A 26,138-nucleotide genomic window follows, 5' to 3' on the forward strand; every position below is an offset into this window, starting at 1 on the left:
ACAAAATCTGACTTTAGTTGTTTTCCTCTTGTTTCAAGTAACAGCTCGGTCTACCATTTGGCTGGGATTTAGCAGCCCCTTGACCTTGTATGATTTCTTCTCCTTTTTGGCTTTTTAGTTTCCCCATTTTTTCTTTTTTTTTTTAAATTATTTTTAGCCAGAGGAATGTCTCCAGCGCAGCTTCCAGCCTGAGTTTGTGTCTTCCGTGGGCTCTCTTCCTGATCATACTGCTATCTCCCAGATATTACAGGAGTCTCTAGCTTCTAGTCAATTTGATAGAAGTCAAATATAGTATTTCTCTGAATTTTCCCTCTTCTTAATCCACTGAATCTGCATTTGGAAGAGGGAATTAGAGGATTGTATACTATAAGCATTTTATTATGTTTTTAATTTAAAAAATGAAGAGAAACTTGATTGGTATCCAGAACACAAAGGGCTTCGGCTCTATTAAATATTTGTTAGCAGGCTAGATGTTTAGAAGCATTAGAATGCCGTAGGAACCCTTCCAGTTCTCCTCCTACTTTTCAACCTTATTTACAGTCCTCATTGGCCCCTGTTGCCCATGAATCTTTCTTCCCACTTGCAAGCAGATATTTTACAACTGTCTCTTAAGTTCTTTTAAATTTTTTTACTTTCTCCTCATATTAAGGCAGGCTTTCCCTTGCTTCCATGAAGCTCTTCGGGCCAAGCCTCAGCCACTTTCTTTGTCAGCTGTTGATTCTCTAACCTCTTGCTGGATTTCTCAGGGGTTAAGTCTTCCTCTGACTCCAGGAGACTCGGGAGGATTCGCCCTTCCTGGGTGTTTTGCCCTTGCACCGATCACCTGTACTCTTGCCGGGAAAAACGTTTTGTTTATGATTCGTGATGTACCGTGTGCTTCAGTTTAATAGTTAGCAACCCAGCTATTTTCATTTTAGATGATCTTCTTCTTTCATAGGAGTCACAGGCTTCTAGGGTTGGGAAGGACTAATTTATCTAGTCCAGCTCTTCTCATTTACAAGTGAGACACTGGCCCAGAGAGGATCGGAACCTGTTCAGGCAACCCAAGTTCATATTAACTCAGGATCGTTTCAGGGTGGTTGGGTGGCTTTTTTGCCTGAAATAGTAGTTCAGGTAGATCAGACAGAGGAGGTTTCCTTATTTTCCTATTGTTATTTACTGCTTTATATATATAATATATATTATATACATATTTATTTATTATATATACTGCTGAACAGGATGCCTTCAGTCACTTGAAATGCTAAGGCATTAATTACCGTTGTTATAAAATGCTCGCAAAGCTTACTTAACACGGCACACTCGATGGAACACGCGTAATTCAGAGTGTGCCGCTCGGTGTGACTTTGGCAGCCGCTCCCTGAATTGGGAGGGAGCTTCTAAGACAGAAGCATCTTAGGTTCAGCCCTGTCTGCAGCCCCCCTCCAGGTCAGCCTCTCACGTTCACGGCCAGGACACGGCTGCCAGGTGTTGAAAGGCCTGTCCTTGCGGGTCAGCAGAGAGACCACCCTTGACTAATCTTCAGGGGTGGGCCGACAAGGACACCTAAGCGATAAATGGGTGGACTCTCAGTGGTGCTGGGAGTCCCTCCGTGAGAAAGATGCGGCTGGGGGACGTGTCTCCATACTTGTGAAGTTTGTTTCTGTAGGGCTAGATCTGAGTGAGGAGTGGGCTAACCATCAAATTAGTATTAATTCAAGAAGAGGTGAGCTCGAGAGGCCATTTATTGGGGGAGGTTTGTCCTTTAGCAGTTTATCATTCACGTCATTCTCAAACAGATGTCATGTGCTTAAATGGAATTTCCAGGAGACCAATGCACTAGGTGCTTGGCCTTCTCTACAGTAGCCCCAGGTACGTTTGCCGCCTCGGGGTGGACAGGACGCTGCCTCGGCTTTGAGCCAGTCCTCATTTGTCCCTCTGGGTCCCTCTGTCACTGGCATGTAGTATCAGCAGAATTCTTCCAGCGGGTCTTGGGGATGGGTGAGACCCTCAGCATCTAGCTGTGGTCATCCTCTCAAAGCCGGAAGCCATAGGGTCTTGCTGTGCTCCTGGCCTTGACATGGCCTCACGCTCCATCGGACCCACCGCAGTCTGGAATCTGGATGTTCATGCCTAGGCACTTTATAAAAGATGCTCAAAAAAATAGTCTCTCGGAGTTTCATTTTTCTTTTTCCTAATCTTCCTTCTCAACTATATGAAGATAATTTGATCTGTTGTAAATGGAAGAAACCCCACATGTTTAAAAAAAAAAACTACAAAAAACCCAGAAGGGCCATTTTCAGTATGTTCACGTGAGCCAGTCTTGCACAGTCACGCCACACAGGTCTGACGGTCTCGTGCTGACGCTCGTGTGTTTGTTTTCTAACAGATGTGTGCACTGCAATGTCGTGTACTCAGATGTGGCCGCACTGAAGTCTCACATTCAAGGTTCTCACTGTGAAGTCTTCTACAAGTGTCCTATCTGTCCAATGGCGTTTAAGTCTGCCCCAAGTACACACTCTCATGCCTACACGCAGCATCCTGGCATCAAGATAGGAGAACCAAAGTAAGTCGCGCTGCCTTTCAGCTCTTGTCCACTCCTTTCTCAGGAATTTAGAGGAGGTGGTAGTTCGGTGGGGTAAAATTTCAAGACGTGAAGGATTTCGCCGCTGTGCAAACTGTGATGCTCGTGAAAGACAGCGTATAACTTCCTGAAGCCTTCAGTACTGTCCAGGGTGAGGTCTTTGTCCAAAAATGTCACTGTTTATGCTCTTGTCATCAGTTTTTGCTAAATGAACATTGACGGATTTTGTTCTTTTAAGATGATTTTTCCTAGGTTCTCGGAAGCCAAAAAAAAAAAAAAAACTGTCAACTTTTCAATTTTCATAGTTTCTTTTTTCATCTGATACACTTTTCGCAGTACCATTCAGAAGATGAAGTCAACTGAAGACCCTGGTTCCTGAACTTAACTTCATAGCCAGTATAAGTCTTGGACTAGTAAAAGTAAATTTCATTTTTTGCCTTAATTTCCATCTTACTTGTGTCAGGATTTTCCTCATGGAGTCTTAAATCCCGCAGTGGATTAGTTATAGCTGGTGGCCTGCCGTGGCGGCAGCCTGGCAGAGAGGAGAGAGTGGGGGCCCTGGGGTCAGAATCCGGCCATCACCCACCAGAGCGGTGACCTTGGCCCCACCCCGACCCTGGCAAAGTGAGGGCCACACGCCTGTCCCAGATTTTGCTGGAGGTGAAGCAGAGTGAAGCATTTGGAATGCCTCCACGGGGCCCCCTGCCTGGCGCGTGGGGGCCCACAGCCTCCACTCCCGCTCCTTGCTCACCCGGCCCCGGGTCCGATGGCCAGGCTGACGGCAGTGTCTTCCTGTGTGGCTCGTGGCCGTGCATAATTCGATAATTACGTGTGGCTAGAGCTGCTGCCTCAAACCTGTTGCTGTGTTTTTCTCTGAACCTATAATCAAGGAAGTATTGGGGGAGATACGTGTACATGCCATATTGTATGTGTTTGGTTTTTCATGAAGCGTTTAGTCTGGGGGAAGTGTTTGTGGCTCAACGTGATAGAAATGACCCTGTTCGCTAAAAAGCTATGAGAAAATGGAGTTTTATTCTAGTGGGACCTTCAGCTGTGATCTTTGTAGGTCTTAAAAATGAAGCACATTACAAATTAGGGGATCCACATACAACTTGAGGTCATGGCTGTGAAGACAGACATTAGTGATTTTTAGTTAAACAGCCTTCAGTGGGTCATGAGGCCATGGGCGTGGTCATGGTCATGAGGCTTTTGGGCACTAACATAGTCTCCCTCCACCCCCCACTCCATAAATACAGTTTTTGACTTGGTTTTTTTATTCAAACAAATAAAACTTTATTCACTGGAATGGGTATGAAACCTGGAACAGTAGTTGCTACCTGGGAATGCAGCACAGCACATCATTAAAATAAGCTAAAACAATACTCCTCAAATTTGAGTAATGTATAGGGAAAAAGTTATTCCAATATTTTCTTAGAAAAAAATTTTTTTCTACTACCATAGCCTTTAACAAGTCCACGCCCAAATATAGGCATTAACGACTGAGTTTTAAACTATAGAACAAATTTACAAGCGAAAGACGGCTGAACCCACAGACCAGTGGGCTCAGTTTGCAGCAGTGACTCAGGCCTGCGCCCCGGCAGCCCTGCGGCTCCTGGGGCCCTGTGGTCCGTCTCCCGCCCTCCGGGGCTGAAGGCACCCCTTTCCCCAAACAGACTCCCATCAAGCCCGCCTCACTGTGCCGCCCCGGAAACCGGTTGGCTCGTGTTTGACCAGGAAACTTTCTTTCAATGTTAGATCCCTGTTCTGTTCAATTTGTTGTCATCGTTTAGTCACGAAGTCATGTCCGACTCTGTGTGACCCCATGGACTGTAGCCCACCAGGCTCCTCTGTCCATGGGATTCTCCAGGCAGGAACACTGGAGCGGGTTGCCATTTCCTCCTCAAGGGGATCTTCCTGACCCAGGGAGCGAACCCAAGTCTCCTGCCTTGGCAGGTGTGTTCTTGAGTGCTGAGCCACTGTTAAGTCAGCCGCACATTAAGTGAGTAGACCTCACGTGTGAAACCTCACAGTGGTGTTTGGTTAACAGGTGGTTTTATGTGGAAGATCCAACATTATGCAAACAGCTTATGTTAATTTTTAAAGATCAATATAAAAATCCCCACCCCATGTTTCCTTTAGAGAATATATGCAAGTCTGAGAATGAACCTCAGCTTGAAAGGCGTGACATAGGATTTTTATTTCAAACATACATGTAGTGCCCATTATGTCCAGGAACCATCCCAATGCTTCATTTCTTATTTTCCCGTGTGTAGTCAGGCACTTTTCCCTGCCTTGTCAAGGGAACTTTGAATGCCCTTTCATCTTTTCTGGGTAATCTTGAGATCATTGTGAATGTCCGCTGCTAAAATTTTACAGCGATACATTGAGTGACTTTTTTTTAATGTCTTCCTTGACGGCTGAATAACCAGCAGTATTTTGGGCTGCACTGTCCTTCTCTTTGCTGCTTCTAACTGCATGCAAGTCGAGAAACGAGGACTTTAGAGTGAAGAACTGGGTAAGAAACAGAGCTTGGAAACAGGTTGCCAGGACATAAAGCCACGCACAATGTCATCATGGCATGGTGGAGGGCTTTGCTTCACACGAAGACAAATTTGAAGAGCTGACCTGGGATTTATGAGGCAGCACGCAGATTCTCTGGTCTCTGAGCCACCTGTGAGGGGGCCGTGGTGCAGATCCCCCAGGACAGGCGTGGGCACGTGTCGTGCCTTGTAGCTGGCTGGAGCCCTAGTGGCCGTGGAGGCACTTGGCTGCGGTTTTGAGCTTAGAATCCTCTATCATTCACGCGCTTTTTTACATTCAGGTGTTGCGCTCTGTCCTGACCCGAGGGTGGGTATTTAGACTTATTCTTTCCGTCCCACCTGCTACTTTCCTCTCCGCTCCCCTGCAGTTCCTTTTCAGCGCCTTGCCCCCCTGCACTGTTCCAGTCCAGTTCTCCTGATGTTCACTCAGGCTCACATTTGGGGTCAAGTCACATTTGCAGGTTCAGCTTTCAGTCGCATGCCCCGGGGCTGTGCCCGTGTGGACGCTGCCTTTGTGCCGACTGGTCACCCCGTCCCGAGTGCCCTCGCGGCTCCCCACCTGCAGGTCCCCCCGTGGTTCCTCCCTGCCAGTCTTCTGTGCTCACGGTCTAGCTCTGTGTTGGCGAGGGTCGTGGCACCCTTATTTGGGCTTTTCTGATATTAGCACCTGTTTTTTTAATTTTGTGATCATCTCCGACACAAGAGTTGGAAGAGCACTGTGGAGAACTCGTGTGTCCCCTCTACCCACATGCCCCAGCTGTTAGCCTTCCCAACACCTGGTTCATCCTTTGATCTTTTCTCTCTGTATCTTTCCCTCTCTTCCTCCCACTTAGGAATAATGGGGCCTCAGGGCAGAAATGTTTGGGTGTGTTCCGCCTCTCCTCCCAAGAACACTCATGTGCGTTATTACCACCATCTAGTCTCCCAGCATGAAGGCAATGGCACCCCACTCCAGTAGTCTTGCCTGGAAACTCCCAGGGACGGAGGAGCCTGTTGGGCTGCAGTCCATGGGGTCAAGAAGAGTCAGACACGACTGAGCGACTTCTCTTTCACTTTTCACTTTCATGCATTGGAGAAGGAAATGGCAACCCACAGGAGTAGTCTTGCCTGGAGAATCCCAGGGATGGGGGAGCCTGGTGGGCTGCCGTCTGTGGGGTCACACAGAGTCAGACACGACTGAAGTAACTTAGCAGCAGCAGCAGTCTCCCAGCATGGGTTTATATTTTGCCATCCAGTTGATAGATCCCATGAAAATTTCTCCAACTGTGAGATACTTTGTTTTCTTTTTTTTTTTCTCCTTTTTTCTCTTCCTGGTACAGAATCTCATCTAGGAGCCCATTGCGCATCTAGTCGTCCAGTGCGCTTCCATCTGGAGCAGTGCTCAGTCTTTGCTGCTCACATCCTGCAGGGGATTTCAGCCTCGTGTTGTTTTTTTTTTCTTTTTTCCCTACTTTTTGGCCACGCAGTGTGGCTTGTGGGGTCTTAGTTCCCCGACCAGGGATTGAACCCGAGCCCCCTGCATTGGAAGTGTGGAGTCTGAACCCCTGGACAGCCAGGGAAGGCCCCGGCCTGTGTCCTGAAGATGACCCTCCTTCCCGCCCTGTCCCGCGCTCTCACAGCTGGACTCAGGGTGCGTCCTCTGGCAGGAATCTCCTTGCACCTTCGGGGATGCTCCCTGCACGCCTGTCCCTCTGGGGATGCTCGCCTCCATCCTCTGGTCCACTTGGCGGTACCCAGATAACTGCCCTGTGTGGTCACTGTTTCCCCTGGATATTTGATAGTGGTTTGTGAGGCGCATTCCAGCAACCTGTTCCTCAGAATAGTAGATTATGTCTGAGGTGAATAGATTATGTCCTGTTTTCTACTTTCTTTGCAGCTCAGTAGAAGGTAACCGAGCAAAACAAAACGGAAGGAATGTAGCACACGTAAGCGCAAGCCATGCCGATTTTCGTGAAGCAGTTACTTCTGAAACTAGGAGGAGTCCTGAGAAAAATTTTTAACCTAGCTAGTAAATCTTAGTTCTTTTCTAAGAATGCAATCCTAGTTTTCTAATGCAATTCTAGTTCTTTTCTTGAGACTATTCTTTTTTTTTTCTTATTGCTAGGTGCTAATTTAAGAAAGATCAGGAAGTATAAGCAGGCAAAACAGTTACAGGAATAGGTTAAATAAGTAAATAAATAGGGGTATTAGCACCCAGCTGAGAGGACAACAGTTACATGCTGTTTCTTTTCTGTGCTGCTTTTTCAAAATGTGAGCCCATCCTCCATCCTGTCTTCTTACCTGTTTTCTTTAACATTTGCATGAAGATCATTCCATGTCATTGGTATATGTCTGCATGTTCATACATTATTGCTCTTGTTTACTTATACTGGATGTTTGGGTTCTTTCCAGCTGTTAGCTATTTCAGACAGTGGGGAAGTGCTCATCTCTGGTAGATGTTAATGTACCACCTTTGAGCTGAATGATAAAATCCTGTAAACCACGTCTGATATTAAAAAAATACCCCCTTCTCCCAGTCACGGGTGCTTGTGCTCTATGCCAGGGTAGCTGACATGTCAGGATCTTCTAAAATCATATGCTGCTCATGCTCGTTACATTTATAAAACTCATGTGGAAAAAGAGGGGGAAAATCTGTAGTTCTGGGGCAGAGAAATACAAAGACCCTGTGAGGACAGACAGGTGGTTCCCAGGGACGGCGTCCCTCCTTTCCGCCATCCTGCAGAAATGGCGAGGATGCCTTGGGTGTTCTTTCTTGTTGGACTGCCGACTCGGGCCAGGCTCTCTCTGCCGTTCCCCTCGCTACTCTTTGGAGTTTTCTGTGCAGGTGCTCCTGGCTCTTCAGAGGAGACACTGGCACCCCCAGGGTCTCCTCTCAGGGCCAGGACGGCTGTGTTGGAAAATGGGGACCCCCTGAGTGTCCTGGCGAACCCCTGGAGGTGAAGGCTGGGAGTGAGGAGTCTGGGTCCTTGGATTCTCCCAGACACCCCCCACCCCCCGCCCCGCTCAGGATCCAGCGGAAAGTGTTGATGGGTGAAGGGAGTGTCCAGAAGGCTCAGAGCCGCTGAATTCACATAAGGGGGCTGCCTAGCAGTCACGTACTAGGTAGGGAAGTGGTTTGTGGCGGACAGTGATTATTTTAAACCAGGTAGAGACAGTAGGTATTCAAGCATTGAAGCAACGTTTGATTTGTGGATTTTCTTTTATGGGTCTGTATTTCATGTATAATTGTTCCCTGGTGCAGGGCTTTCAGTGTTAAGGAAAGGCAAAGAAATAGTGAGATTCAAATGTAAAATTCTACTAACTCTGAAAGAAAACCTGCAGCAAGTAGCAGCATGTTCAGGCATCCCGAGATGTGTGGGCCTGCTTAGTTCATCAGTCAGTTTCTCTTTCAGGTTAGGGTAGCACCATCCCCTCGTCTGATCTTTAAAACTGTTTCAAAAAAAAAGCGAAAGGATGCTTTTGCTCTTGTTAAAGTAGCTCACAAGTGAAGATGTGTCGGAGTGTGTCTGTACCGAAATGTTGCTCTGGAAGATTTGTCTCAAAGCTAAACCGTTCTGTTCTCTTCACTGCGTTTGTGTGCGTTCACCTCCTGAATTCTTGGATGTGAAGTGGCGGTTCCTTTGGCCTGAGCGATGAGGGCTGACTGACATTCCCCGCACCTCTTTCTTCTGTTTTAGAATAATATATAAGTGTTCCATGTGCGACACCGTATTTACCCTGCAAACCCTGCTGTATCGCCACTTTGACCAACACATCGAAAACCAGAAGGTGTCTGTCTTCAAGTGTCCAGACTGTTCTCTTTTATATGCACAGAAGCAGCTCATGATGGACCATATCAAGGTGCGTGCCTCTCCTCTGTCCTTTCAGGGAGCTGTAGATGCAAACGTCGGTCGTAAGTCAGGGCTGAGCCGTAGACTACGGGACAGCACGAGCGGCGCTGTTGAGGGAAGGGGTGGACGCTGGTCCTTGCTAGTGAGCAGTTGACAGCGTGCAGCCATCGAGCTCTCTTGACTGAGAGATGCTTTTTAATCCCGAGTCCTGGCCTGCATATCACAAAAAAATCAGAGCCAAGTAACAAATGCATGCCCTGACTGTACGAAGAATAATACAGTCATAGACTTTTTATTTTCCCTCTTCTATGAAAATGATGGCTGTGAAGTTTACTTTTTTGAGAACTTGGTGTTAGGTAGGATTTAGAAATAGGGACTCTGATGATTTATGTTAATTCATATAAATATTGATATGTTTGGAAAAATAAAGATTTTCCCCTTGAAATTACTTGAGCAGTTCTGTTCGCATTATAATTAACACCCCTGAATCTCATAGTCTTTTTTCTTTTTAAAGCAAGTTTCCATGTAAACTGACGGTGTCCAGGATACGGCACAGTATCTGGCGCCTGATGGGTGCTCAGTCTGTGAAGTGAATAAGTGTCCAGTCTGGACGACCCACTCTCTCCCCAAAGGGGCACCTGAATCTCTCGATAGCCTTTTAAGCTCACTAAGGACAGCTTAGTTACCAGCCTCTTAGCTGTCCACTGGGAGAAGGTTAAGCAATTTTATTCCTGTGTCATTAGGAGATAATATCCATCAGCTCTCAGAGATTAAAGTGACGTCCTTTTTAAAAAGAGAAACAGCAGACCCAGTATTACCATGAACTCAGCCTCTTAGTTTTTCTCTTAAATGTATTATACAGAAAAGGTCATTTGAAAGAGCACATCAAATCTCTAAATTATTCTGACCTCGGGTCAGTTAAATGATGGCAGTGTTAATCCTTGAAAGTTCCTGTGTTGAATGTGTATGAGCTCACGGAGCGTAACTGCCTGTTAAAACAGACTCAAAGCCTCCGAGAGGCCACTCGCCAGAGGCCTGGCGCAGGCAGTGACAGCGTGGTGGAACTAGGGAGGATAAAATGCATGGGAGACGGGTTTCGTCATTCTCACTTTAAGTACAGTAAGATCCTCTTAAGAGGTTTTAAAGGTTTTTTCTAAAATTACAAAATCACCTTGACAATAAATATTTAACGAATGATCAGGAAAAACTACAGACTGCTTAAATAAAAACACAGGGACTTGGGAATTAGATTCAAATATTTTAAATGTTCAATAGGAGGGCTGGGTGGGGTGCAAAGAAGAGAAAGAAAAGGTGCTTCTTAAGAGGCTTTTATCTGCTTTCTGGAATTCATCGTTATGTCTGCAAGTGGCATGGTTAGGGTCTTCCTGTGTTAATAGCAAATCTGGAGGAATACAGGGTTCCAGGAAACAAGAGACTGAAGAAGCGGGATTAAACCTGTGCCCACCAGGAGGAAAGAATGGTTTTTAGTCGTTTCAACCTTTACGAGACTCCATGGCACAGAAGCAGTGGGATGCTCACTCACGTTCTTACTTCACGTATGTTCTGTACATTCTAGAGCACCGTCCTGCCTCTGTGTATTCAGAGCCAGGTCAGAACAAGTGTCGGGGCGCCCTGTTTTTACGTTTATGTATCTGAGCTTGTGAAGTTACATTGTCTGATGTCTGTGCTGGTCAGGTTTTCATGTGGAAGGAATTAAGAGAAAGGAGACCAGAAACAGTGTTTTTCTACAGACATATTTATTTAGAGGTGGATTTCCATTGGCCCAGTTTAATCCAGTTTGTATCATTTCTTTGCTCTGCCACAGTGGATTTGTTCACTTTGTGGGGCCCTTGTGCTCCATGCCGGCGTCTGCCTTTAAAGTAAACTTTGAAGTTACAGGCATTCAGGTTATTTATTGGTACAGGAGCTAAGGAATCATCATTTCCAGGAGAATTCAGTTGTATTTCCTTTATTTAAAAAAAGACATTCGTCTTTAATAAATAATCTTATTTTTTACTTAAAATGTAAAAACAAGCAAATCAGAAATTCTCATTTTTGCACACGTTCAGTTGCTGTGTGGTCACAGCAGAACTCTTTGCCACTTTTTTGGTGTTTCTATAAGCAAAATAAAGCTCCTTTAGAATAAATACTTTGTTACTTTACTCTCACTTCAGCTTTTTAGTTAGTGGAAATGTATTTGCCTAGAAAATTATTTCATAAGTTTTATCAGAAGATTCGGGGGTGGTTTTCTCTGGGTTTTAAATGGTTAAAAATATAAAAACTTGGCTTCTGTCTTGCAAAGGGCCATTTAAACACAGGTGCCTCTGCTGACGCCGAGCACTGGGGCGCTGAGGTCTGTGGGGTGCGAGTCTCTGGGACCCAGTGCGCTGGGTGGGCTTGTCCTCCTGAAGATTCGAGAGCTCAGAGGCTGCTGATGAGAAGAGAAGCCCCATCCAAAGATAAACTGAGGCACAGACTGGTTTGCTGCCTTTATTTTTGTGGACTCTGGGCTTCTAGAGCTCAAAACAAAAGCCTAAGTGAGCTGGTCTTCAGGATCACATTGCACTAGTTTTACCCCAGAGGAATTTGAAATCCTGAGAGTTTACGTTGAGGCTGTTGAGGCCCTTGTGTTAATCATCTTAAACGAGCTGTTTGGACAGGCTTTTTGAGCAGCTGCTGTGGATCGTTCACAAGTCTGGGTGCTGCATATTGTCGGTAAAAAGGAATGGATTGGGATGGGAGCGAGATTAGAATTACCAGAACTCTCCCCAGCAGAAACCCAGACTGTTAAGAAGTGTTTCAAGAATGTGAAAGGCGTTCGGTGGGGGAAAGATTTGCTGTTAACCACTGGCCTCAGGTGTTTGTTCTGGTTGGCCAGCGAAGGGGCTTGAGCTCCTGAGTATCGCTGCCTGTTTGAACGTTTCCGGGTAGGCGTGGAAGGAAAACGCTCTGCCTCAGAAGTGGTCTCGGGTAGAGGGGACTCACTCTGGTACGCTGGCGGACACACCGTGCCAGGGACGATTTGGCCTCAGTACTGGTCTTTCTTTTCGAGTTTTAAAATGGCACAAGCAAACGAGCCCTTAATAATTATTTGAAACTAGAAACACATTAATTAGTTAACAGCAGCTGTAAAAGGTGAATGCTCCTTTATTTCTCTTCAAGTGTGTATTTTGGTTTTCTTCTTGCTGTATTAAGGACTATCTCTGAATGAATATGAGATCGTATTGAAACGTCTGTAATGTAGTAAGATGGTCTTTGTGCTCTCTTTTAGTGGTGTGGCTTGTGAAAGATCTTTCTTCTCTTTTTATAACCTAGTCTATGCATGGAACGTTGAAAAGTATCGAAGGGCCTCCCAACTTGGGTATAAACTTGCCTTTGAGCATCAAGCCTACAACCCAAAACTCCGCAAACCAGAACAAAGAGGACACCCGATCCCTGAACGGGAAAGAGAAGTTGGAAAAGAAATCCCCGTCACCTGTGAAAAAGTCGCTGGAGCCCAAGAAAGTGGCCAGTCCCGGGTGGACGTGCTGGGAGTGTGGCCGGCTGTTCACGCAGAGAGATGTTTACATTTCCCACGTGAGGAAGGAGCACGGGAAGGTAAGTGGCCCCTGAAAGCCTCTGTCGGTGGAAGGAAGACGTTCCAAGCTGCGGGTGCTTGCTTGGTTTTGCTGGGAATGAGGGGAGTAACCTCGAAAATCACTCAATGGTCTCTGTGCCTCAGTTTCTTAGTCTATAAAATGGGCTTTCCAAGTCCTTCTGATCTCCTTCTGTGATTTTTGCTGATGACCCCAAGGCCAGCGGGGAGTTATCTACTGCCGTTGTGTTTATAGCCACGAAAACTGAGAACCACGATGAACCGAACTGACAGAAGCGTTTGAATTTCCTGGTGAGCTCTGCAGCAGATAAAGGAAAAAGGAGGAGAGAAAGAACGTGGGTGTTTTGAAAATGATCAGTAACATTTGTAATGACTTCTGTGATTCTCTCTGAATATGGTGGTAGAAGAGAGACCTCATCTTTAAACTGTCTAGGAGAAGCTCCTATAACTCAAAATCTCCAAAAATCTCAGTGTGTGTATTTTTTATTCTTTTTAAAATAGTTAAATTCGCATCTCTAACTGATAAGGATTTTTTAAACGCACATTACTAGACTTCATAAAAGCAGCCGAGATGTCGGTTTGTTGCAGTTAGGATCTCTAGCGTCTGCTTGCATTCGGTCGCTGTGTTACTTAAATCTCTGCTAGTCTCTCAGCCTTCCTTCTGCTGTATTGTAGTCTTGAAAGTTGACTTGTTGGAAACGCTAGGTTATGTGTCTTGTAGACTGTACCCCCGCGTTTCTGGATTCCGGTAGTTGCTTCCTTTTGACATTGTTTAATTTGTTTCTTTTTGTCCCGTGGTACCTAGGAGTTGGATTCGACTCAGGGTGAATTTTTAGACGGGAATACATCATGGGTGCTATATTTTTATTTCACGTCCTGAGGCACCTAATGCCGGCTTGTCCCACTTTCAGTTCAGATACTCTATACTTTTAAAGCAACCATCTTTTGCTTTAATTTAAGCCAATAAAGCCATAGTTATATTAAAAAGAAACACATAGTTATTCTTGGGGAAACTGTGTAAAAAGTGCATAGGGATTGTAATTAGTATATACCAGATCCTTGAAGGAGAAGGCAATGGCACCCCACTCCAGCATCTTGCCTGGAAAATCCCATGGATGGAGGAGCCTGGTGGGCTGCAGTCCATGGGGTCGCTAAGAGTCGGACACGACTGAGCGACTTCCCTTTCACTTTTCACTTTCATGCATTGGAGAAGGAGATGGCAACCCATTCCAATGTTCTTGCCTGGAGAATCCCAGGGACGGGGGAGCCTGGTAGGCTTCCGTCTCTGGGGTTGCAGAGAGTTGGACAAGACTGAAGCAACTTAGCAGCAGCAGATCCTTGAAAAGATTGTTTGTATAGCGTTTACAAGTCAGGTAAAAGCATTACCTTGTAATCTCATTTATGCTGTTGGAGGCGCTCCTGAAGCCGTCTCGCTCGACCTTCCTGCCATTCACACGTGAACCTGAGTTCACATTCACGTACACGTGCCCTTGAGCACTGATCACAGCGATCACAAATGGCAGAAAGATGTGTTTTGTTTTCTTTGGTTGACTACACTTGATTCAGAATCTCCTCGTATAAAAACTGGTGACTTACAAAATATGAATGGCTTTAGTATCGCGTGGCTCACTTGTCTCAACCTTAGATGCCCCTAATGGGCCAAAGCGTCTTAGAATATTCCTGCTAAATACTGGGCAGTTCTTATGAGCAGTACTTGATAAAGCAATTATGTAAATGCATGAACGGTAGCTCTTTCAGAGCCTGATGTGGAGATTCTAAGAAAAGTCTTCTTGGCACCTGAGCTGGGTTTAATAAACGTTAAAAGAAGAGCAGACTGTAACAATTATCCGGGAGTCCAAACCCTTCGTTTCTTACACGTTGGAGATTTCTGTAAACAACTTGGAACATTTCAGAATTTTTTTCTTCTAAATACTCTTGCACGTGTGACAGTTACTGTGTCTAGAATGTAAGATGAAGAGAAGGCTCAGAGGAAGCTGATGGGATGAGGAGGTAACCTGGGAACCTTTGCTGCGGGACCACCGCCCCTCGCAGAGGGGATGTTTGGCTTTCCAGGGTTTCAGGGTTCACTTTGAAGATGCGGGGACCCCGCTTTTTGTCCACACTCCACCTGCAGGCATCCTTATGAATGTTCCCAGTCTCCCCCCCACCCACTCCCGCCCCCCAGCTTCAAGTCTCCCGCACCCCCAGTCTCCCTCCTGCCTTCAGAGAGCCCTGCAGGTGCCCACCCTCCACCCCTGCTCTCAGCTGGGCCCCCCAGACCCGCCTCACCGGGGCTCCCGCTCGAGCAGGTGGTCACCCCTCTGTCTTCACCTCCCTGAGCCATGCCGGTATCTTTCCAGATTGGCGGTTCTTCCTGGAAAGCTCTGTCTACCCTAAGCGTGCAACGATACACTCGCCTCGGTGTTCTGGCAAGCAGGAGAAAACATTTCTGTCCTGGAAACATTTAACTCTCTCTCTGGGAAGTTTCAGTTACCCTCACAGCTTCACTTCTCGTATATATATATATATTGTGTATATACACATATATACATCGTATATATACATATGTATACACATATATGTATATACTGTGTGTATGTATGTATGTACCCATGTATATATGTGTATGTATGTTTGTGTGTGTGTGTAACTTCCAAATCTCTGTCTACAGCTGTGGTTTCTTCCCTGCATTCCAGTCCCCCCGAAATCCAGCCATCTGTCAAGTGTTTCACCTTCTTGTATAACTTACAGGAGCTTTAAGCCTGCTCAACAAGGAGCTTAAACTATTCTCAAATTAAAAAATCAGAAAGATGAGCTTGTTGTCAGTATTATTCATCCAGCAGTCGCATTCAAGGGGTGAGCCTTCTCCCAGATAAATGTACAAATATGCAGTTTTATATACAGTTTTGGGGCTCATGTACCACCGGACATTCTTTCTTGTTTGCTCTAGGAGTGTCCCGGGGACCTCAGATCAGTATCCCCTCAGTGAGATAGTATCTGAGGTCATTCTCACAGATCTCTTAAATCTAGAATTTCAGGAACCTGATGGTAAATGAAAAGGTAAAAGTTGTCTGTACTTGTTCGGCTCTGAGAGCTGTTCAGTGATCTGTGATTGTTGGAGCCATTTTCTCGTTTGCTGCCCGGTGCCCCGGCCCATCAAGGGACCATTGCCGAGCTTCCACTTGGATCCTGAGGCAGAGTTGCATCACTGACCTGTGGAACTTAGATGCCGTCACAATGGACCTTGTGAGACTTCCTGGGGCTCGCTGGGGTTCTCTGGGGGTGTAGATGGTCCAGTTCTGTTTCTAGAAATTAGGAGCATGGGGTTTCGGGGCTGGCACACTTGAGTGTGACTCCTTTCTCTGGCCTTTCTGAGCCTGACCATTTCAGAGAACGTTGCTGAATAGCTTGGTTCTGAGCACCAGGAATGAGAACGTGCTGACTTCTAACAGTGGGTGGCCCTAGGTAAATCTTAATTTTCTTTTGTTTACAGGGTACTTGGTAGTAGGTGGCTAGGTAACAGCACAGATGGAGACTCTTTCCGTCTCCATCCCAGGACTGTTCTTTGTAGGATTGCGCAGAAGGGTCGAGATGGGATGTTGAATTTATAGCTGATTCAGGATTTCGTTTCTCTCTGGAGAGAAATCTGCCATTTCAGATCAGATTTTACCCAGCATTTCTACCAATGACTTTTGACTGTAGGGAAAGAAGCTGGGAAGGAGTTTACAAGATAAAACTGAATGAGTAAACACGGACTTTTCATCTAGGTTTTAAAAAAATCAAGCACATGGATGTGATGTGGGGCAGATAGGGTTCAGTTATCTTGCATGAAAAACATTCCAGCTTTGTCTGCCTGTCTTAAGTCCACCCGTCCTCTGTGGCTGCAGAGACGTTAAATGCCTTTGATGTGGCATTGAAATCCAGCTACTGGTTCTCAAACCTTGACTGTGCCTCTGAATCCCCCTGGGAGAGGGGGATCTTAATAAGCACTCAGCTCTGGGCCCCAAGACCCCCACAGTTTCTGATGCAGTAGGTCTGGGATGGAGTCTGATAAAGTTTGCATTTCTCATAAATCTACACTTTGAGAACCAATGGTGTACCCTGCTTCTGCTGCTGCTAAGTCGCTTCAGTCGTGTCCAACTCTGCAACCCCATAGACGACAGCCCACCAGGCTCCGCTGTCCCTGGGATTCTCCAGGCAAGAACACTGGAGTGGGTTGCCATTTGCTTCTCCAATGCAGGAAAGTGAAAAGTGAAAGTGAAGTTGCTCAGTCATGTCCGACTCTTAGTGACTTCATGGACTGCAGCCCACCAGGCTCCTCCGTCCATGGGATTTTCCAGGCAAGAGTACTGGAGTGGGGTGCCATTGCCTTCTCTGATGGTGCACCCTAGGTAGCAGTAAAGCTCCCTGAAGCCCATTGATTTATACAAAAGTAAAGGTGTATTTCTTGCCCGTGCAGTTTGTCACCAGTGTGAACAGTTCTCCGGGGCATCTGTCCCTCGGTGACTCAGTGACCAAGACAGTTTCTTTCATCCCTGTCATCTCAGCATGGGTGCCGCTGCAGTAGGGGAGGGGGAAAAAGAAACTGAAGGATCACATGCCCTTATACTCTGGATGTGACGTGCAACACATACCACTGGCCAGAACAAGTCACGTGGCCAGACACACGGGCAGCGTAGTCGTCACTGTGCCCTGGTGGGGGGTGGGGGACAGGTTCTGTTAACCACCCAGTGCCGTCTCTGCAGCATTGGAAATGGTGCCACCCGGGTTCTCGTGGCCCTGACTGGAGGCGGGGAGTGATGCACCTTCACTCAGGAAGGCAACCGGAAGGGGGAGGGTCTGGAAACAGTCTCAGGAGGGAAAGAGAAGTTGGAGTCCGAGGGAGCTTTAATAGCTGTTTTTTGATACCTGTATCCTCCATAGGCGAACCATTAAGTTACAGGGACTCTGGGGCCCTGTGGGTGAAATATGTACCTACTTGTCATGGGCAGGCAGATTCGGGCAGATGCCAGGTGACCACCCACACGGGGATGGGAAGGATGCCCTTTGGACTCAGTCCGGGACCAAGTGACAGCGCCCGTAGTGATGAGTGCAGTGGTGCCATGGCTCCCAGGAGGCAGGCGTGCATATGTGGTCACGGTCTAAAACGCATTTCTCACACCAGCTGTCCACTGGCAAAAAGCACGTCCTCTTCCATTGATCCAGTTTGTAGATTGAAACGGAACTTGCAGAGTTCTTGTGACCGCCAGTGGCGCCTAGTCTCTGGCAGACTGGCTGCACGTTGGAATCACCTGGAGAGCGCAAATCAGCACACACATGTCCCCAGGACAGCTTTCCTGGCCGCGACGCTGGGGGCGGACCCGGCCCACAGAGGCTCCAGGAGCTGTGGCTTACGGGCTTGGCTGTTCTGCAGCACGTGGACCCTTGCCAGACCAGGGATCGAGCCCGTGTCCCCTTCATTGGCAGGCGGGGTCCTGCCCACTGCGCCGCCGGGGAGGCCCCCGGATGTCTTAATGTTTTTGTTTCCAGTGAGTTGGTCAGTCCGTTAGGAAAAGCCTCCCAGATCTTAGCGCCTCCTTTTTTGGCCTCGGTGGCAGGTTCCCTGGAATACTTGGTACAGCATCTTATCTTTCCTGTTGTGAAATACGCTTCCGGCATACTCTGAGACGTAGGTGGAGAGAAAGAAAGAAAGTGAAGGTGAAGTCGCTCAGTTGTGCCCGACTCTTTGCGACCCCGTGGACTGTAGCCCACCAGGTTCCTCTGTCCATGGGATTCTTCAGGCAAGGATACTGGAGTGGGTTGCTGTTTCCTCCTCCAGGGGATCTTCCCGACCCAGGAATCGAACCCGGGTCTCCCACATTGCCGGCAGACATTTTAACCTCTGAGCCACCAGGGAAAGTGGTGGGAAAGGAGGAGGGCGCGCGGAAGGATGGGGGTATCTGGAAGCTGAGCGGGGCTCTTGCCGAGTGTGCGGTCATGTGCTTGTTAAATCGTGGTGTGTTTCCTGTGTGTTTGTGTGCATGTGTTTTTTAAAAGCACCCATCCAGCCTGGATCCTAGTTACGCTTCTGAAATATGTGTTAGGGCGAAGTTTTTTCCCCTAATCTTTCTGAAACATTTTTAGGATTATAAAGTGTTACCTCAGCTTTTTGTTTGTCTTCCTGTTTTATTGTGGTATTTATTGGCCACTAGTTAGGAATATGAACAGACTGTTTGCAGTTAACTTTTGGAGTTGGTTGTCATGCAGTTCCGCTTTCGTTCTTTTAGCCTTACTTAGAGGTATTCCTCAGAGAAGGCAGTGGCACCCCACTCCACTACTCTTGCTGGAAAATCCCAGGGACAGAGGAGCCTGGTGGGCTGCCGTCTATGGGGTCGCACAGATTTGGACATGACTGAAGCGACTTAGCAGTAGCAGCAGCAGCAGAGGCATTCCTGTTGCCATTAGGCTCTCGTTACTTAGGGATACGAAAAGGCCTTTTATTTAATTAATCTGACTGTAAGAAGAGGAATAGATTTTTATCCTGAAACTCATCTTCCAGCTCTGGTGACATTAACTGTCTGCCAAAACTATACCATCCTAATGAGAGGCGAAAAAAAATCAGTTTCTCCTGTTCTTTGGCCTAGAATTTAATTGTGGTTGCTTAGGGTCTCAGGAGAAATGTATTTAAGTGAGTTGCATATTCTGTGACCAGGAGCACTTAATTGTGAACCAGGAGTTGAAGGTCACGTAAGCTAGAGTTTGTGTATTAATGCTTTGTGTAAGAAACATACAGCATTGCTGCTTTTAGGAGACTTAGCTCTAATTTGGGGTTTCCCTGATGGCTCAGCAGTCAAGAATCTGCCTGCACTGCAGGAGATGCAGGTCAGTCCCTAGGTGAGGAAGATCCCCTGGAGGAGGGCCTGGCAACCCACTCCAGTGTTCTTGCCTGGAGAATCCCATGGACAGAGGAGCCTGGTTTGCTGCAGTCCATCAGGTCACAAAGAGTCAGACGCAACTCGACACACACACGTACACATCTGTAATTTTGGCCACTGAAGTTGATATTTTTATTAATATATTTAGTCTTTTATTATAATCTTAACATGTTTAAAATTTTAGACTGTATTTTAGTATTTGAATATTTTATTTATAATTGAAATTATACATTTATTATAATTTTACTATACTTTATGTTTCATAGTTTATTAGTATAGTTTACTATACATGATTGTATAAGTCTTCTTGGTGATTCAGTGAAAAACTTTTAATATAAAAGTGTCAAATGTTTTGGTTCAAAGCATATTAAACTGCATGTCGTTGCTGATGGTGTTGGTGACTTGCGCTGAGTTGGAAGGTGGGCTGATGAAATGACGGGCGAGGGCTCCCTGCCCGCGTGGTGTGCACCGTTTTAATAAACAGGGCACTTATCCTCGAAGCAGGCCCCGAGAAGGACGTTGTTACTAATGCTATTTTACAGACGAGGAAAGGAACCGTAGGGAAGGCTGATTTTATTACCCCAGGCTCTACAGCTTGTAAGTGGCAGAGGTAAGATTCCAGTCCTGCCTCCTCAATACACTGCTAATAAGCAGCCACTCTTTGCAGAGCAGAGAAGCTTGATACAAGTGCTCAGTTCTCGTCTCGTTGGCTCTTCAGTGTTAATATGGAACAGCTAATATGTGCCTTTCCTCACTGTCAGTTTAATTTAGGCGGTTGGCCTTGCCTAAAGTTGGTTATACCATCATTAAACGAGCGTGTGCCTGTGGTTTGGGGAGAACGTTGAGTGTAACAGTCTTAGATTCCTTAGCTGGGACTCAGGACTTCCCTGGAATGACTGCCGTGGTTGGGGCAGGGCTGACTCACTGGAAAGAGACCCTGATGCTGGGAAAGATTGAGGATGGGAAGAGAAGGGGACAGCAGAGGATGAGATGATTGGATGGCATCACGGGCTTAATGGGCATGAGTTTGAGCAAGCTTGGGGAGTTGGGGATGGACAGGGAAGCCTGGCATGCTGCAGTCCATGGAGTCGCAGAGTCAGACACAACTGAGCAACTGAACTGACTGACTCCTTTCAAAGAAGGTAAAAGGACAAGCTGGGTGACCAGTTTCCACTTTTGAAGTTTACTGTTTCATGAGCGACAGAAAATGAAGAAAAATAAAACCTTCAAGAAAGATTAATAGATTCTTTTGAAAATGTGACTTAAATAAGATTGTAAAATATTATTCCCAATTTTGTTTATAGCCGGAAGGGATTTTTTTCTTCAGATGTTTCAGAAAATTTGCTCTTAGATGTAAAACATTTATGTCTGCTCAGATGTTCATTGCAGCTATTTTAGGAGACATTTTTCTGGAAACTCACCAGAGGTTTCTGCAAACAAAGTTGAAGGGCTTTAAATTTATTTTTATACATGCCCAGTCATATGGTCTAAAGGGAAAGACGTGGCCACTATGAAATCACTGAAATCAGACAAGGCTTATCAGTGTACATTCCACTGAATATTAAGTATAAAATCCTCAAATTTAGGGATGCGTGTTTGTGCGTGCTAAGTCGCTTCAGTTGTGTCCAACTCTGTGTGACCTCATGGACTGAAGCCCGCCAGGCTCCTCCGTACCTGAGATTCTCCAGGCAAGAACATTGGAATGGGATGCTGTGCCCTCCTTCAGGAGATTTTCCTGATCCAGGGATCGAACCTGGATCTCCTGTATTGCGGGCGGATTCTATACTGTCTGAGCCACTAGGGAAGCCCAATTTTAAAGACGTACAATAATCTAATAACACAAAGTAGTAGGCAGATGTGTTCAGTCCCAGTTCTCAGGTCAGCAGATGTGTCTGTGAAAGTCTTGTAGGATTTTAGGGGCTGGAGGAGCCAGAGCTGGGGCAGCCAGTGGTCCCAGTAGAGGGTCTGCGATAGAACCAGTCGACCTCCGATCAGAACTCAGACCCAGCGGTTAGGTGACAGGTGTGTGGTAGGTCTCCACAAAACTGCCAGAGCACCTGTTGGGACTGCCGTCTGTCTGTCACGAGTGGACCAGCCCTCATGGGTGTGTTCGTGGTGGGGTCCTGAGCCCTTGGCCATCTCACCTGGGCATTCCCACACCTGCCCGACCAAGCCCTTTCCTGTGGTTCCAGCAAAAAAACCCCAGCTGCTTCCGGCCCTTCCCGCACACCACGCCTCCTCCTTGGCTTTGCCGTTTGCAGTTCCCTTTGCCTGGGAATCCCTGTGCTCGCCTCATATCCGGGTCACTCCCCAGTGAATTCAGCTAGTCCTGCCAGCAGCTGTCCCCGCGGGGCTCCTCTGTGCTTGTCTGCTCGCCTGTGACCGCCTCAGTCGCGACAGTGCGTCCTCTCCTTATTCTCTGTCTTCGTCGGCAGCAGGGCGATCCTGGCGGGTGGAAGCAGGGCCCCAGTTGCCCCGAGCAGCGGGTCAGGGCCCCGGGGAGCCAGGCTGCCCCGGCCCGCGCTGTGGCCAGGCCCAGCCTGCGGCAGGTTCCTCTGGCTGCTTCGGTAAGCGTGGATGGCGCCTGTCGTTGTACCTTTCCACCTGGCAGGTGCAAGCCGTCCGGCCAGAAGGGGCTCACTGAACGGGTGTTAGAAGGTCACTTACAGCGCCGGTCAGCACTGAGAATCCTTGCACTTGGAGCGCAGCTGGGTGGTCCTCTGTCCCAGGGCGTGTGGCAGCGCGGGCTGTCCCCACCCCTGCAGGGACCCAGCAGGGTGCTGTGATCTCGGAGACCGGGGACGAGGCTTCTTCCCTGGGCACCTCCTGTTTATTGCTCGGGGTTCAGGGGGTGTGGAGGCTCCCTGGATGCCAGGCTGGTCCTGCAACCACGTGGGAGAAATAACGTTTCCGTCTGTTCTGGATGAAGGTCCTGAGACTTGCTGGCTTCAGAACGTTTCTTACTAAAACCACCACCCACAGCCAGGGACTGCCTTCCCTCGCTGTCACCCAGGAGCGGTTCTCCTCCTCTCTTGGCCTCCACTGCCCGGGACCCAGACCGGTGCCCCCTGCCCCCGCCCCCACACCCTGTGTTTTCTCAAACCTCAGCCCCTTCCTGTGCCCCTGGGCTCCCTCCCTGCCCCTGGAGCCCCCTGGAGGCAGTTGGAGGTATAGGCCCGATGGGCCATGGACTGGGGGTGGACAGCAGTTGCTTTCATGACCTAAAATGCCCACATTTGCTCCAGGAGTTTTGTTTGTTTTTGTGTCCAGCTCTTTGCGACCCCTTGCAGGACACCAGGCTTTCTGGAGATTGCTCAAACTCACGTCCATCGAGTTGGTGATGCCATCCAACCATCTCATCCTCTGTCGACCCTTCTCCTGCCTTCAATCTTTCCCAGCATCACTGTCTTTTCCAATGAGTCAGCTCTTCGCATCAGGTGGCCAAAGTATTGGAGCTTCAGCTTCACCATCAGTCCTTCCAATGAATACTCAGGGTTGATTTCCTTTAGGGTTGACTGGTTTGATTTCCTTGCAGCCCAAGGGACTCTCAAGAGTCTTCTCCAACACCACAGTTCAAAAGCATCAATTCTTCAGCGCTCAGTCTTCTTTATGGTCCAGCTCTCACATCTGTACACGACTCCTGGAAAAACCGTAGCCTTGACCAGACGGACCTTGGTCAGCAAAGTGACACGGCTGTGGAATTTAGTTTTCTTCATTGAACCAGAGCGGAAAGTGGTGGTGAGGCTTCAGAATATTGGTTCAGTGTTGCTGTACAATGTGAGAAGGCTTGTATGTGCTTCTCCAAGAATGCAACATCCATTTGTTACCTCCTTAGGAAAATGTGTTTCTAAGTCCAGCTGGCAGACCAGATTTTTAAGTTTTAAGAATGTAGCACCCTCTTCTGTAAGCTGATACTATATTGAAGCCCAAAACAACCAGAAAATAATTTTACATCCCAAAGTGGGGGCATCAAAGGAAATAACAAGGCTGTCCTGGCTTCGGTTGTCTTGGCAAGAATCAAAAATAGATGGCTCTGGAATGTGGCTCAGAGGTCACAGGTTCCCGGGGGGGTTTAGTTTATAGCTGGGAAGACTTCAGACCCACAAGGCTGCCCAAGGACCAGTAGCCCTTCCCTCCGCCTCAAGGTCGGATGTGGCTTTGAAGCAGTCCCCCACGTTGTGAGAACACATTCCTGTTGTGGGGCAGGAGGTGAGCTGAAGCCCGGGGCAGGGCTGGAGCGGAGGGAGGTCCTGGACCACATCAGTGTCCGCCCGGGGCTCCCCACGCATTGCCGGTGGAGTTGGAAGGGTTTGTCGGCGGAAGAAGGTGGGAATCCCTGAAGTCACTTGTTCACGTCCACGCCCACCAGAGTCACCACACACCACACCGCCACCCAGCCACACCCAGGACGGCCCACAGCAGCTGAGGGTTCGTTCCCACCCCGTGCGGGCCGCACCGCGGCTCGCGTGTGCTCTCGTACCTTCCGGTTTGGGAGTTGAGAACACCTGCCCGCTTGCCTCTTTAATGTGGTTTATCAAGAGGGCTGCAGAGATTAATACAAGACGTAGGACTGGGATTAAGAAGAAAGCCACCATCATTGGCTTTAACGTCCATGGTTTTGATGTCTGGGCTTGTTTACTTTCTGAAATTACTTTCAAAGTACTGACAGATCATCTGATGAAAACAGTGATCATCTTTAAAAGGAATAGCTAGTTTCTTTTCTCTTTTGATTTGTGGAAATAAATATTTACTTATTTCGAAAGATTGTACTTAGGCCTTCAGGGGGTATGTTTTAATTATTTTAATTTTTTATTCTATAGTAGTATTTGTTTCTTTCATGACACAGTGATTGTCAGAGGGGGAAAAATAAATTTTCACGATGACCTCTTTTCTATTTAGGTTGCTTTTGAATTTAAAAGGGAAGAAAAGCTGTTTTAAAAATTACATTAAGGACTTTCCCAGTGGTACAGTGGATAAGAACCTGCCTCCCAGGGCAGGGGACGCGGGTTCGATCCCTGACCCGGGAAGATTCCCATGTGCCGTGGAGCAACTGAGTCCATGGACCACAAGTACTGAGCCCATGCTTGAGAGCCCAGGAAACGCAACAACCGCACCCTCTCGCTGCCCGAGGGCCCCGGGGCCTGTGCTCTGCAGCAAGAGAAATGGCCGCAGTGAGAAGCCCACACAGCGCAGGGAAGAGTAGCCCCCGCTCACCACAGCTGGAGAAAGCCCGGGCACCAGGGCAAAGACACAACGGCCAGAAACACATTTTAAAAGGGAAACACTCCGTGTGTGTTTCCTTCCCCGTGGTCCCCTCCTTAAAGACTGGATTCTCTGACAGCAAAAGTAATAGAGGAATAATTGTGTCCCCCATCCGGGGGCATACATTTCAAGAGTCAGGGAGGCTCAGAAGACAGAGGACAAACCCTTAAAAATAGAAGGATGGGCAGGAAACCAAACCAGACCTGGAAGAAATGGGCAGCGCAGAATTATTCTGCTCTGCTGTGATCTTTGATCCCTGAATGTCTTAGCAAAATACAGCAGCACCCAGCCCATGGCGCCTGTCAGTTCCGGTTTTCTCTTTGTGAAAACCTGAAGGGGAGAGAAGCGTGGTGGGTCAGGAGTTACGGGGCAGGGCCTCTGGTGGAGTTGACGCAGGAGAGTGGAGGCCCGGGGCGTGCCAGGATCTGTAACCCCCACAGCCCTGTGCCGTCACCGCTGGTCAGCAGGGTGGACGCAGACGCCCTAGGAAGGCGCGTGCACAGGGTCAGCCCTCGGCGGCCCGGCAGGCATCTCTGAGTTTCATCGCCGCGGTTCTCGCAGCTCTGTTAGGACAGCAGTTCTTCTTGCAGCACTTCTGTTTTTCCAAACGTATGCCCTCGTATCTGCTGTGATTCCGAGCACAGACGCCGTGGTGGGACACGCTTCTTTCCCATCTGTGCTGCATTTGGCCTTTCATTGTTCTGTGTTTATTACAGCTCCCTGTCTTACTGTGTAAATCGTACCGTGTCATCAGCAAACTGGCTTGCCTTACAGCCAGATTGGAGACTTAGTTTGTGTGTTGTTTTAAACAGGCGTAGCAGCAAGCTGAAGCGCCTGCCTGTAAACTCGCTTCATTTCAGAGCTGTTGCTTCAGTGATCTAGATCCTGGTGGCCCGCAGGACGTGCTCTGAGCACTTTATGTGAACAGAAACCGTTCTCCTCACTTTATAGTCCTGACTTTCTTTAAGCCTGGATTGATTACTTATCTCTCTTAAATAGATTTGGTTCTGAATGATTGAGAGTTGCTCTGTTTTCTATAGCATGCAAGATAGGGGTCTGAATCGGGCGTAGCAAACTGATTTCACAGGCCAGCCACCTGCTTTTGTAAATAATTTATTGAAACAGCCACGCCCATTCATTTGTGTGCCATCGTCTGTGGCTGCTTTTCAGCCACGAGGCAGAATTGAGTAGCAACAGACCTTATGGTTTGCAAAACCTAAAATATTTATAATCTGGCCGTTTAGGAAAAGGTTTGCAAGCCTCTGGTCTCAATTTATACTCTGTGTATATTTCCACCAAACCATTCAATTTGAATTTGTAGAAATTTGGATGGTTTAGTACTCAAAAATTATTTTTCTTAATGCTTTCACATGTATGAAATTTGAGTTTCCTATGCTGTGTTCCTCTAAATACCTATTTACGACCCATAGTATT

General features: G+C 47.5%; 1 protein-coding gene across 4 annotated transcripts in view; it reads left to right on the forward strand.

Moving 5' to 3' along the window:
- The window catches only part of ZNF532 (zinc finger protein 532), a 112,877-nt gene that overhangs the window by 68,732 nt on the left and 18,007 nt on the right, over nucleotides 1-26,138 (forward strand). For 3 of the 4 annotated variants that reach the window (XM_024984570.2, XM_059881102.1, XM_024984572.2), the window contains 3 exons: nucleotides 2,369-2,545; nucleotides 8,781-8,943; nucleotides 12,249-12,530. The exons of the other annotated variant lie outside the window; for it this stretch is intronic. In XM_024984570.2, coding sequence (XP_024840338.2) covers nucleotides 2,369-2,545; nucleotides 8,781-8,943; nucleotides 12,249-12,530 — 622 coding nt within the window. The remainder of the gene's footprint in view (nucleotides 1-2,368; nucleotides 2,546-8,780; nucleotides 8,944-12,248; nucleotides 12,531-26,138) is intronic. 4 annotated transcript variants of the gene reach the window in all.

This window comes from Bos taurus, chromosome 24 (assembly GCF_002263795.3).
Source record: "Bos taurus isolate L1 Dominette 01449 registration number 42190680 breed Hereford chromosome 24, ARS-UCD2.0, whole genome shotgun sequence".
Taxonomy (NCBI): Eukaryota; Metazoa; Chordata; class Mammalia; order Artiodactyla; family Bovidae; genus Bos; species Bos taurus.